Source organism: Pongo pygmaeus, chromosome 8, assembly GCF_028885625.2.
Source record: "Pongo pygmaeus isolate AG05252 chromosome 8, NHGRI_mPonPyg2-v2.0_pri, whole genome shotgun sequence".
NCBI lineage: Eukaryota > Metazoa > Chordata > Mammalia > Primates > Hominidae > Pongo > Pongo pygmaeus.
In genome coordinates, this window is record NC_072381.2 from 84,401,238 (window position 1) to 84,415,854 (window position 14,617).

The window sequence follows — 14,617 nt, forward strand, 5'->3', positions numbered from 1 at the left end:
TTTTTTGTTACCTAGGCTTTTGGTGTAAAATCTAAGAAACCATTGCCTAACCCAAACTCGTTAAGATTTACTCCTGTTTTTCTTGTAAGAATGTTCTAATTTTATCTCTTGTATGGAGACTTATGATACATTTTAAGTTAATTTTTTGTATGCTTTAAGGAAGGGGTCAAACTTCATTCTTTTGCATATGGATATCCAGTTGTCCCAGCACCATTTGTTGATAGGACTGTTATTCCCCCAGTGAATATTCTTGATACCCTTGTTGAAAATAAATTGACCATAAATGTTTTCCATTTTCATATTGTCTATCCTTATGCCAAGTACTACACTGTTTTGATTAATGTTGCTTTGGAGTAAGTTTTGAATTATGAGTCCTCCAATTTTTTTTTTTTTAATTTTATTTTATTTTATTTTGAGACTGGGTCTTTGCTCTGTCTTCCAGGCTAGAGTGCAGTAGCGTGATCGTGTCTTACTGCAGCCTCAAACTGCTGGGCTCAAGCAATCCTCCTACTTAAGCCTTCCAAGTAATTGACACTACAAGTGTACACTATCACACCCAACTAATTTTTAAATTATTTTGTGGAGACTGTGTCTCACTTTGTTTCCCAGGCTAGTCTTGAACTCATGGGCTCAAGTGATCCTCCTGCCTTGGCCTCCCAAAGTGCTGGGATTGCAGGTGTGAGGCATTGCACCTGGCCTCAACTTTGTTTTTCTTTTTCAAATTTGTTTTGGCTATTCTGGATTCCTTTAGTTTCCACATGAATTTTAGGATCAGCTTGTCAGTTTCTTAAAAGAAGTCACAAAATGAGCAACTAATATGGTGACGTACCAGGAAAAGCTGGAGCTTGCTTTTGCTTATCATTCTGTCCTACATCTGTTTCTCAGTTTTCTTTCCATTAAAAAAAAAATTGGATACTTTTTTGCTACATATTTACATGTTTTTAGGTTGAGAATGTTAACTTTTTATTACAAATATCTTTGCTACCACACCTGGCTTATTTTTTATTTTTTATAGAGATGGGGTCTTGCCATATTGCCCAGGCTCATCTTAAACTACGCTCAATCAGTCTTCCTGCCTCAGCCTCCCAAAGCACTATTATTAAAGGCATGAGGCACTGTGCCCGGTTGCATTATGTTTTTAAAAAAACAGTGTGTATACTTTAATTAAAAAATACTTATTGCTCAAGCATACTAATGATCATCTGAGTGTTCAGTGAGTTGTTTCCTTTTGCTAGTAGAGGCTCTTGCCTGTGGCTGCTGATTGATCAGGGTGGTGGCTGCTGAAGGTTGGAGTGCCTGCAGTAATTTCTTAAAATAAGACAGCAATGAAGTTTGCCACATAAATTTACTCTTTTTTAAATGAAAGGTTTCTCTGGAGCATATGATGCTCTTTGATAGAATTTTACCCACTGTAGAACTTTGAAAATTGGAGTCAGTCCTCTCAGATCCTGCCACTGCTTTATCAAGTAAGTTTATGTAATATTCTATATCGTTCATTGTCATTTCAACAATGTTTACAGCATCTTTACTAGGAGTAGGTTCCATCTCAAGAAACCACTTTCTTTGCTCATCCATAAGAAGCCACTCTGAGGCCAGGGGCAGTGGCTTATGCCAGTAATCCCAACACTTTGGGAGGCTGAGGCGGGTGGATCACTTGAGCTCAGGAGTTTGAGACCAGCCTGGGCAACATGGTGAAACCCCATCTACAAAAGAATACAAGAATTAGCCAGACATGGTGGCATGCATCTGTAGTCCCAGATACTCAGGAGACTGAGGTGGGAGGATTGCTTGAGTACAAAAGGTTGAGGCTGCAGTGAGCCATGATTGTGCTACTGCACTCCAGCCTGGGCGACAGAGCGAGACCCTATCTCAGTTAGCCAATCAATAAAACAAGCAAGCAAGTCACTGTTCATCCATTGAAGGTTTATCATGAGATTTCAGCAATTCAGTCACATCTTCAGCCTTCAGTCTTAATTCTAGTTCACTTGCTCTTTCCACTGCATCTGCAGTTACCTCCTCCACTGAAGTCTTGAATTGAACTCCTCAAAGTCATCCATGAGGGTTGGAATTAACTTCTTCCAAACTCCTGTTAATGTTGATATTTTGACCTCCTCCCATGAATCTCAAATCTTCTTTATGCCATCTAGAATGGTGAATTCTTTCCAAAAGGTTTTCAATTTACATTGCCCCAGTCCATCAGAGGAATTACTATCAATGGCAGCTGTATGTAGCCTTGCAAAATATATTTCTTAAATAATAGAACTTAAAAGTTGAAATTACTCCTTGATCCATAGAACTGCAAAAGGAATGTTATTAGCAGGCATGAAAACAACATTAATCTCCTTGTACATCATCAGTAATCTTGTTAGGTGACCAGGTGCACTGTCAATAAGCAGTAGTATTTTGGAAGGAATCTTTTTTTCCGAGTAGTAGTTCTCAATGGTGGGCTGAAAATATTCAGTAAACCATGCTATAAACAGATGTGCTGTCATCCAGGCTTTGAGCCCAGGCAGAGTAGATTCAGCACATTTTTTTGTTTGTTTGTTTTGAGACAGGGTCTTGGCCCAGGCTGGAGTCCAGTGGCATAATCATAGCTCACTGCAACCCCCAACTCCTGGGCTCAAGCAGTCCTCCCACCTCAGCCTCTCGAGTAGCTGGGACTACAGGCATATGCCACCACAACCAACTAATTTTTAAATTTTTTGTCAAGATGGGGTCTCACTATGATGCTCAGGCTGTTCTTGAGCTCCTTGCCTCAAGTTGTCCTCTGGCCTCAAGCAATCCTCCCGCCTCAGCCTCCCAAAGGGCTGGGAGATTCAGCATAATTCTTAAGGGTTCTAGGACAAATGAGTGAGTATTGGCTTCAACTTAGAGTCACCAGCTGCATTTGCCCCTAATAAGAGAGTTAGCCTGTCCTTTGAAGCTTTGAAGCCAGATACTGACTTATCTCTAGCTATGAAAACCCTAGGTGGCATTTTTTTCAATAGAAGGCCGTTTCGTCTACATTGAGAATCTGTGGTTTGGGGTAGATAACTTCATCAGTTATCTTTTGGATAAGTTGCTGTAGCTTCTACAATGGCACTTTCTGCTTCACTTTGCATTTTAGGTTAAAAACAACGTCTTTCCATAAACTTCTACTAGGGTCTATGAACCAGCCTTTGCTAGTTTGCACTTCCTCATGGTTCTGCAGCTTCCTCATGGTGACTCTCAGCCTTAATAGAATTGAAAAGAGTCTTACCCTGGATTAGGCTTTGACTTGAGGTAATGTTGTGGCTGGTTTGGTCTTCTATCCAGACCACTAAAACTTTCTTCATATTAGCAGTAAGGCTGTTTCACTTTCCTATCATTTGTGTGTTTACTGTAGTTAGCACTCTGAATTTCCTTCAAGAGCTTTTTCTTTGCATTCATAGCTTGGCTGTTTGACACAAGAGGCCTAGTTTTAGGCCTGTCTTTGCTTTCAAGTTAATCACTTTTTAGCTTTTGATTTAAAGTGAGAGACGTGACATTTCCTTTCATTGAACACTTAGAGGCCATTGGAGGGTTATTAATTAATTAATTGGAGGGTTACTAATTATTAATTGGCCTAATTTCAGTATTGTGTCTCAGGGATAGGGAGGCCTGAGGAGAGGAAGAGAGATGGGGGAACAGCTGGTCAGTGGAGCAGTCAGGACACACATATTTATCCAATTTGCCATCTTATGTGGGCGTGCTTTGTGACATCCCAAAATAATCACAGGAGTAACATCAAAGATCACTAATCACAGATCACCATAACAGATATAATAAGTTTGAGAATTTTAAAAAATTACCAAATTGTAATACAGAGACATGAAATGACCACATGCTGTTGGAAAAGTGGCACCAATAGATTTGCTCAAGCTGCCACAGACCTTCAATTTGTAAATAATGCAGTATATCTGTAAAGCACAATGAAGTGAAACACAATAAAATGAGGTATGCCTGTATAGTTGAATAGTCTGCTTCCATACAAGATATCATATTATAGTTATTTTTTCTCTGTATATCCTTCCAGAGATATTTTAAACATGCAAATACTGCATATATGTTTATTACAAAACCTACCTTAAACACTTTCTGTTTCTTGTTTTTTCTCCCATAAGTGTAAACATGTTCTTTGTTCATCAAATAAATTTCAAACAGTTTTTTTTTCTCTATTTTTCTTTTGATTTCTGCCTGGTAAAAACACTGTGAACACATAGAAATGATAAATATTTGTGGTGGTGAATACCCTAAATACCCTCACTTTATCATTACACAGTCTATGCCTGTAAGAAAATATCACATGTACCCCATAAATATGTACAAATATTATCTACCAAAAAAAACCAACTGACATTTCTGAGTTTTAGTTGGAAATGCTGTCGCTAGTTATTATCAGTTACTCAAGGATTCCTATATGTTTTCGGGGACCGTTTTATCATTTCAATCTTTGATACATTTGGAATTTATCCTGAGATAAGATATCAGGTATGAATACAACTTACTTTTTTCTTGATCACTGTTTAATCAGACTAACACCATTTAATAAATAATCTTTTCCCATTGATTTAAAATCCCATTATCATATACTAAATTCTCACATATGTTTGATTCTAAAATGTGTTTTAATATCTGGTAGGATGGCAAGGTTAGTTCTACCTTATTAATCTTATTTTAACTTTTCTTGTCTCTTATATATATATTTTTTAAATATGTGAACTTCAGAGTTGGCTTATGGTTAAAAAAAAATTGTTGAGGCCGGGTGTGGTGGCTTACACCTGTAATCCCAGCACTTTGGGAGGCTGAGGGGGGTGGATCGTTTGAGGCCAGGAGTTTGAGACCAGCCTGGCCAACATGGTGAAACCTCACCTCTACTAAAAATACAAAAATTACCTGGCCGTATTGTCACGCACCTGTAATCCCAGCTACTCGGGAGGCTGAGGTTCAAGAATCACTTGAATCCCAGAGGCAGGGGTTGCAGTGAGCTGAGATCACGTCACTGCACTCCAGCCTGGGCAACAGAGAGAGACTCCGTCCCTACCCCAACAAAAAAAAAGTTGGTATTTTTATTATAATCTCACTTTAGTTGTAGATTAATTTAAGTAAAATTGATATAGTTTATTATGTTGAATCTTTTTTGAGAACATAGGTGTGTGTCTTAGGAATGTTTTAAAGATATCTTCTTATACATCTTTTACTTATCTAGCTTATTTTCATGTTCTTTAGGGGTTACATTTTATAAATGGGGTCTTTCATTACATTTTCTAACGAGTTATTTGTGTTTAGAAAGCTTATTTTCTGTTTACTAATTTGTATTCAAATGCCATGTCATATATTTTATTATTTGTATTTGTCTTTAATTTTATTTTCTAGTGTACAACTATTATCTTCAGAGTATTAACTTTATCTCCACCATTCCAAATTATTATACCTCTAATTTCTTTGTCTCTAATTGCATTTACTAGGAACTCCAGAATATAAGATAATAATAATATAAAAGACATTGTGATAAAATATTTTTGTGAAGGCTTCTTGTATTTTAAAAGAAGTGCTTTTTCAGTTCTCTCCTTTAAACTTGAGACTAACTCCTGGTAGGTTGAGGTAGATAGTTTTATCATATTGGAAATATTCATCTATCCTTATATTACAAAGAGTTTTCATCAGTAGTGGATGTTAAATTTGAAAAGTGCCTTTTCAGCATCCATTGATATAACTGCGGTTTTTTTTTTTCTTCTCAAATCTATTAGAATGAATTACCTGAGTAGATTTCATCTTTAGCCACCCTTGTGGCTGGGATAAACCCCACATGGTCAAGGAATATTAGCTTTTTAATATTCACTGTTTTTTTTGACAGGTTTATCATGTTCATTCCGATAGCTATGAGACACAAAACCAGCATTACGGAAGAAGTTTAACAAAAGAAACTATAAAGGATGGTAAGGACTGAAAAACTAATGCTTTTATGATTGAACAGTTAAAATACTTCTAAAGTTATTTCAGTTTTAGTTGTCATTTGGAAAAGTGATTTGATTCATAGTAAACTTTTGAAAAAAAATAATGAAACTTAGATTTACAGAATTGGATTAACCATAAGCCCTGGTTCATAATACATCAAGACCATGGGACTATGAATGGCCCTCTGTTACATTTTCATTTATTTCTTATTAATGTACTTAAAAAAAAAAAGAACAGCTGTGTACCAGCCATCTAGCTCAATACTGGAACTAGAGGTTGTGTATAAAATTATTTTGTAAGTAAACGTTATAGATCATAGTATATTAAAACTGCTTGTTACATAAGAGACTTTAAAATATGTGTTGTAGCATTTAATGTATTTTTATTGAATTTTCCCATGTGTAGTTGAGCTATGTAAGTTTCTAGAGCTACATAATGAATAATTAAGTGGCATTAAACTGATTTAAATAAAATCTGTTAACATACGTATATGCTTTTAAAATATTTATGGCCAAGATACTACAAAAGCAACAATATCCTAGATTCCTGGAAATAACATTATATTACAAGTTTATTCTTAGCTCTACTAAGATATTTAGAGAAGAACTTACGCATAGTGTAAAAAGTTTGTGGAAGAATTCTTATTTTACGTATAGAAAGCAAACATCCATAGCATGAGCTTAACAATTAGTGTTTGCCTTGGAGTACTTAATCAACAGCAAAATAACATTCAGATGGGCTATTTAAAAAATATTTTCCCAGGCTAATAATTTAGTCATATCTGAATATATCTTTTAATAGTTTCTCTCTGAAATTGGGGGAACAAGTTATTTAAAAGCAGAAATCAAATTATATATACCTATAAATTCTGAAGTATGATAAAATAGGCATAGTTTTTAAAAAGGCCTAATAATCTGATAGGTTAAAACATTTAAAGGTCTCAATTTTCAATAATATACCTAACGTGGGAAAGTGCTATTCCCAAAAGTGAGCTTAACTTTTTGGAAAAATCAACTTAATCAATATTATTGAGAGCAAGTGAAAATTAGTAGAGTTATGGTTTGGTATTTGGTAATGGTACCATTAAAAATAATTAAATTTGACTCTAGGTTTTAGTTAGCTCTAAATGAGATTCTAACAAGCAAGTTTTTGTTTTTTCTTTTGTTTTGTTTTTGTTTTTTGTTTTCAAGACAGTCTTGCTGTATCACCCAGGCTGGAGTGCAGTGGCATGATCTCAGCTCACTGCAACCTCTACCTCCCAGGTTCAGGTGATTCTCGTGCCTCAGCCTCCCAAGTAGCTGGGACTACAGGCATGCGTCACCATGCCTAATTTTTGTATTTTTAGTAGAGACGAGGTTTTACCATGTTGGCCAGGCTGGTCTTGAACTCCTGACCTCAGGTGATCCACCCACCTCTGCCTCCGAAAGTGCTGAGATTACAGGCGTGAGCCACTGCGCCCAGCCCGAACAAGTAATTTTACTGTAAAATTTCTCACAATAGCAAATAGAGCAAGTCTTGGATCCTATTTCTTTCTTTCTTTTTTTTTTTTTTTGAGACGGAGTCTCGCTCTGTTGTTCAGGCTGGAGTGCAGTGGGGCAATCTCGGCTCGCTGCAAGCTCTGCCTTCTGGGTTCACGCCGTTCTCCTGCCTCAGCCTCCCGAGTATCTGGGACTACAGGTGTCCGCCACCACGCCCAGCTAATTTTTTGTGTTTTTAGTAGAGACGAGGTTTCACCATGTTAGCCAAGATGGTCTCGATCTCCTGACCTCGTGATCTGCCCACCTCGGCCTCCCAAAGTGCTGGGATTACAGGCGTGAGCCACCGCGCCCGGCCTGGAATTCTATTTCTTTCTTTATTTTATTTATTTATTTTTTTTGAGACGGAGTCTTGCTCTGTCACCCAGGCTGGCGTGCAGTGGCGCAATCTCGGCTCACTGCAAGCTCCCCCTCCTGGGTTCACACCATTCTCCTGCCTCAGCGTCTGGAGTAGCTGGGACTACAGGTGCCCGCCACCCCTCCTGGCTAACTTTTTGTGTTTTTAGTAAAGACGGCGTTTCACCGTGTTAGCCAGGATGGTCTCGATCTCCTGACCTCGTGATCCGCCCGCCTTGGCCTCCCAAAGTGCTGGGATTACAGGCATGAGCCACCATGCCCAGCCTGGAATCCTATTTCTTAAGAGAATATAGTGAGAGAAGTAAACTACCAGTCTACCTGTAATAAATTTCCTTTTGTCTAAATAGGATATTGCATATTATATTAGTGCCATTTGAATGTTTTCTAATAAGAGCATCTTCACCAAAAGTCAAGCTGAGGTCAGACTTCTATATCTGACTAGAATTCTTAGAATTCTAGGATTAACTGTTCACTTAATTCTAAGGGATGATGGGGAAAATATTGGAGAATTCTGTGATGAGTTTACTTCCCAAATAATAGTTATTTCATAATTTGATTATAATGCTCATATTTTCTTTTTATAGGAGTCTCCAGATTTTTTCATAATGGGTACTGCTTAAGAAAAGATGCTGTTGCTGCCAGTATTCAGAAGATTGAGAAAATTCTGCAGTGGTTTGAAAACCAGAAGCAGCTTAATTTTTACGCAAGTTCATTACTCTTCGTTTATGAAGGTTCATCTCAGCCAACCACTACAAAATTGAATGACAGAACTTTGGCAGAAAAGTTTTTATCCAAAGGACAACTGTCAGACACAGAAGTACTAGAGTACAATAATAACTTTCATGTGTTAAGTTCCACAGCTAATGGAAAAATAGAGTCTTCAGTGGGCAAAAGCTTGTCCAAGATGTATGCTCGTCACAGGAAAATGTATACAAAAAAGCATCACAGTCAGACTTCATTGAAAGTTGAAAATCTGGAGCAAGACAATGGGTGGAAAAGCATGTCACAGGAACATTTAAATGGAAATGTACTTTCCCAACTGGAAAAAGTTTTCTACCATCTTCCCACTGGTTGCCAAGAGGTTGCTGAAGTAGAAGTGCGAATGATAGATTTTGCTCATGTGTTCCCTAGCAACACAATAGACGAGGGATATGTTTATGGGCTAAAGCATTTAATTTCTGTACTTCGAAGTATTTTAGACAATTGAATCCTCTGTTGCAGTCTTTTTAAGGTGTGGGCCAATCATAATGAAGAGGAGCAGTCAATATCTGCACCTTTAATGCTATGTAAAAAATTTGTATTGTGAGTCGACGTTTTATTTGTCTTTATACTTTTGGAAGAATGGTTAACTTTTTTATAATCTTACTCAGGAAAACTAATTATTTGTTCATTAGAAAACTATGAAGAATAAAGAAACTTAGGAATGTTAAGCAGGGAATGTGGTGGTACATGGCTTAAACATCTTTTTTGGCTCAAGCAAAATGCAAACCATTATTCAGTCATTAAGAGTTTAGTTAGCTTTCTGTAGCCAATTCATGAAATCTCTGTCCACCCAGCCTTGACAATGAGCCATATCTAAAATATTACATTATTAGAACACCTACCAAAATCTCGAAAGCACAGGTTGATGTCCTTAGTATTGCTATGTATGAAGTTACTAAAACTGGAGAAAATTCTACTTCAGAAATAAGTACTGTTTAGGTTTTATATTAAAAGTTCAGACCAGCATATCAAAGGGTGCTTCTTAGTGAAATGATTTAGAATTGTTGCATTCCAAAAGCAGGTTTTCTCTTTAATTTTTACATCTCTCTCTCAAAATATTATACTTCATGAAAAAGACAATTGACGTGGATGACAACAACAAAGTCTTGAAATTAAGGGCACACTAATTGTTCTTACTGGGATTAGGGGAAGAGAGATGTTATTTTCAAGGAACAAAATATTTTCCTTTACAATCTTTCATTCATGAGAAAATTGGAATATAAATTTATTACATTGTGAAAGTATCATAAACCATATACCTTTGTATCTAAATGCAGCTTCGGAAAAGTAAATAATTGAAGTTTTATTTCTCCTCTAAATAACTTTAATTTTTTTCTTTAAAAATTTATGTATTTATGTGTCCCCATTTAGTTAAGTGGTAGTATAAATGTATGTTGTTAAAAACAGTTTCTCAGAATTATAGTAAGCAATGAAAGACAATATCTAATTAGGTTGTTATCAAAAATACTGTGTGTAAATTAGTCCGTAATATAGGGTTTGGTGCGTATCTATATTCATGCTTCTATTTCACTCTTACTCAAAACAGTTTTATATTATGTTGATCAGTGAAATTGTAACTTAATTTCATGGGGACAGGGGCAGTGCTACAGTTCCTGGAAAAATTAGATTTGTATTATCTTTGTTTCACACCCACCACCTTAAAAAAAAAAAAATCAACTAGTTATTTGTCATTTAAAACATTTAAAACTTTGAGTCTTCAAATACATTTGATGTTAATGCTGTCATTACTTGCACTTCCATTCACTAATAACATTTCTAGGTAGTTATCGGTTTTGTCATATTCCTGGAAAATATTTTGGGGTTGTAAATTCTTTCTTCTCTTTTTCTTCTGGATTTACAAATTGAATTTTTAAATCCGAGCACCTTTATTATGGTGTGGAGAAAATTATCACAATTTTATGTTTATTTTACCTTCTCAGCCTTCTCTGAGGGCACTTTGCAAATACCTGAGTCCAAACAGAAGTACCAACTAAATGCTCTATGAACTCTATCCTTAGTAAATCTATTAAACCTGAATAACTTAAAAGATCATGTGCATTTTGTAATAGCAAAATTTGATTTTAATTTTTTATTTAGAATTGGTGTACTTATCATAGGGACTTCCAATTTTTCTTCACTTTTTGAATGGATATTGGCTATAGTTTTATGTTTTAATGGGAATGAATTTCAAGTCATAATAATGAGAAAATTTTTAGTTTTACTTTTTTCTTTTACAATATGGATTTTGTTGTTATTTGGATAGTGGTTCAATAAATCTTAAGCTCAGATAATTAAACACTATTTTGAATCTTAACAAGATACTGAGGCTTTTTTTGTATGGGATGATATCAACCTATGTACAATGAATTTAATAAACTTAAGTATTATCAGATTTTTTGCACATTTAGCTCAATAAAATCTTAACTGTTCAAGATTTTTTTTATCTGTATTTGGAAATATAATTTTGTAAAATCAGTGTCTTACCTTTTTGATACAATAGATCATGTTTTGTTTTTAATAAAGCAAGAAGCCCTTTTATCTGTTGTTTTTCAGGGAAGGGATTAACATTTAATTCTGTTTGTTTACATTTGTTATCATTGTTATCCAGTGCTCATTTTATGTTGCTTTATACGTAGGCTTAGGTATAACAGAATAAGTATCTGTTTATCTAATCTACATGTGACTATCTTAGTCTCTTTCGGTCACTTAATATTATGCTGAAATTTACCACTGTGGGGATGAATGACCACTATTCACCAAGTATATTTGAACATGTAAATGCTTAAGAAATAAGCATAATATGGATATAGTTTGGGTTAATAGGATTCTCATAGTTTTTTTTCCCCTATGAAACATAAGTAATGATTTTAGTGTATTTCTTATGGAATACACTCATTTAAAAAGGACTTTAAGAAATTGTGGATGTGAATAATACCTTTCTCTAATAAAAGTTTAAATTGTATAATAGTTTTATAATAAAGTATTTACATTAATTGATATTTTAATATGGATGGACATTGCATAGATTCAAATAAATTAAAACCAATGATAAATGCTAAATATTTTATCTAAATAGTTTTTCAAGAAACAGTTATGAAAATGTGTGTATTAACTGGCTCTAATGTGGAGCTTGTGGTATTTCAACTCAGTATTCATTATTTGTGTGTCTGGAAAGATTGTACTTACTTTTCCTCTTTACACTACAATTTGCTCTTATGGGGCTCTAAACTGTTCAACTGAAGAAACTTTGTCAGTATTTTGATTGAACATAATTTAGTATTATGATTTCCAAGATGATGTTCTTATGTCTATCAAGTCTATGTATCAAATTTATAACATTTAAGAAAAAGGAATTTCCACAGATACTTCATTTGCAATTTTTTGTTTCACACAACTGAAAATACATTTGTTTCTAGGGGTTGGAATATTATAGAAGATGTAGGATGAAAGAAAATGATAGAACAACGAAAGAATTCTGTTTGTGAAATTACAGGAATTGTGTCCACTATGGTAAAGCATTGTCATCATTTTAGTACATTTTCTCTTAGTAGTTTGGCATTTTATACTTTAAAACTTGTTTTGCTTTAAAAATTGTTTACAATGCTTACCTTCTTTCTCCAGTGCCTTTAGTCTTGATTTGATATGTTTGTACCCTCAGTTACCCTTTCTATTACATGTTTTTGATGTTTTCATAGCCTAGGAAACATCGATTCATTTTTAATAATTGTCAATCTGATTATCTAAAGAGGTAACAATTATCTGTTAATGCTTTGGAAAAACAAGTAGGGTTGCCTTTGGAGGCCAGGCTTCTTAGTTCATTCAAAAATATTCCTTGGATTTATGCCATGTGTTAAGCATTTTTAGCCACCAGTATTACAACTGTGAACCAAACAGATAAGGCCCTAACCATTTTCAGCATTCTCTTTGGATGGGGTGGGATTGGGGACTTAATTAAAATAGAGATATAGAAAAATAGGCATCTAAATAAGATAATAAGTGTGGGGTTGAAATGAAGCATCTAACAATAGTTGAAGTTAGAAGTAATATTTTACAGTATTGTAACCTCTATTTAAGTTTGGGTATTAGTTACAGATAGCATAAAAAAGCCTTAATTTTTCACTTTCCTTGCTGGCAAAGGTACATTTATTTAGACTATCCATTTAAAGTAATGTTTAACATAAACATTACTGTGAAAAACATTCCATTACATATTCCCAAGCAAATGAGCTGCATCTTCTTTACTGTATTTTACAATTCAGTACAACAGTTTTAGGCCTCAGTCTTAACATCACTGGTATTTTAAATTTGACAATGAATATGAAATTACTTTTGACTTACAGATTGATTATATTATTACTTTGAAAATGCATTAATTTCTTAGAAAAGTTTGGAGCCTCTATCTTTTTTTGAGTTAATATTTAGATTCTCATTACTTATATTAATAGCCTGTACTAAGTGAAAATATTATTTATGCAAGTAAACAAGTCACTATAGGATTTCAAGACTTTAATTTTAGATTTTGTCATCGAAGTTTAAATTTTTTACCTACTGTCCACTTAAATGTATATTAACAGTTTGTAAAGTGAAATAGTTTTAAGTATGCTGTATGATGCACCTGCATATAAATGAAAATGGCGTGCACAAAGACACTTTACTATGGGAACTGTACTGGAAGATTTATGAAAGCATGTGAAATTGCACCTAAAATTGTGTTATTAGTGACTATAAGCAGCAATGCTAAATTTATTGTACTTGATGAATGAATGTATTTAGTCACAGTTACTTTGGTTTAAATGTATAAATGTCTTTAGGGTTTTTTTTTTTAATGTGTTTGTAATTTGTACTATTGTGGGGGTATACTTGGACTGCAGGGGTTATTGTCAATGTGTGATTTGTGTTTTTATTTTATAGAATCATCTAATGTGATATACCAATTTTTATAAGTGATATTTACATAATTCTAATAACTGTATATTTGACAACCTATTAAAATGTTTTGCATTGGAACTTTTTTCATTAATTGTAACATGCTAACATGGTGGTTTAAAAATAACTCATTCATTCAACAGATATTTGAATGTTGTGTATCAGAAACTGTAGGAATCATTGAGAAGTCAAAGATGACAAAGTGCATCAGTAGAAAGATCCATACTTTCAGACAAATTGGGGAAAGGATTTTTTTTTTAAGTGTGCACATTGGAAATGATGAAGTATGTAAACCGTTTTCCATGGACATTTATTTTTTCTGTCACATAAACTAAAATCTTTGGAATCAACCTAGAAGGAGAAGTGGGCCATAGGAGAAACAATTTGATATGGCTATGAAAATGCAATAACTTAAGTAGGTAAGTTTTTTTTTTTTTGCATGTATTCAAAATTTCAGGAATTAGTGACCAAGTTATTCTTTTCATTATTAGTTAAAAAGGATTCAGTACCTATTATCAAGATATATACTGGCTGGAAGAGAAAGAAAACATGTCAGTGTGGGATAAAATAGTGGAATTATGATTGACTTCTTAATATCCATCAGGGTTGTGAATTAGAGAAGTCATTCTAATAGCATGCAAGAGGAAGAAGAGAGTGTGATTTATAACATCATAGTGCTAAAGAAGGTTGTATTAAATTCCACCTTAATGCCTGTTTCTTTGTGAATGCTATGGGGAGGAGCAATACTATGCGATATAGTAGTTTCTTCCTTCCTAAGATAAGCTGCCTAACTGCTAAAAAGAATAACATGGAACCCCACTGCCGCAGTCCCCAAGTTACAGCTAAGTGTAAAGACTAAATAAAAGCTAAAGAGAAAGAATAAAAAGTGAAAATAATTATAAAATAAGTAAAAATAATCACGTGGGGATTTTGTTCAAATGCAGATTCTGATTAAGTAGACTGGACTGGACTCTGATACTGGTCCATGGACCACACTTTTGACTAACAAGATTTGCAACAAGTTCCTTGGAGGTAGGGTGTGCACTACCACTTGAACAGAGGCCCAACCAGAGCTGTTGGAA

The 14,617-nt window shown here is 34.6% G+C and overlaps 1 protein-coding gene across 4 annotated transcripts in view; it reads left to right on the plus strand.

Annotated features, from left to right (window-relative positions):
* IPMK (inositol polyphosphate multikinase) overlaps positions 1-13,616 on the plus strand; it is a 79,106-nt gene extending 65,490 nt beyond the window's left edge. For all 4 annotated transcript variants that reach the window (XM_054503683.2, XM_054503680.2, XM_063669963.1 and 1 more), the window contains exons 5-6: positions 5,855-5,936; positions 8,432-13,616. In XM_054503683.2, coding sequence (XP_054359658.1) covers positions 5,855-5,936; positions 8,432-9,054 — 705 coding nt within the window. In that variant the 3' untranslated portion in view covers positions 9,055-13,616. The remainder of the gene's footprint in view (positions 1-5,854; positions 5,937-8,431) is intronic.
* The last annotated feature ends 1,001 nt before the right edge of the window (positions 13,617-14,617 follow it).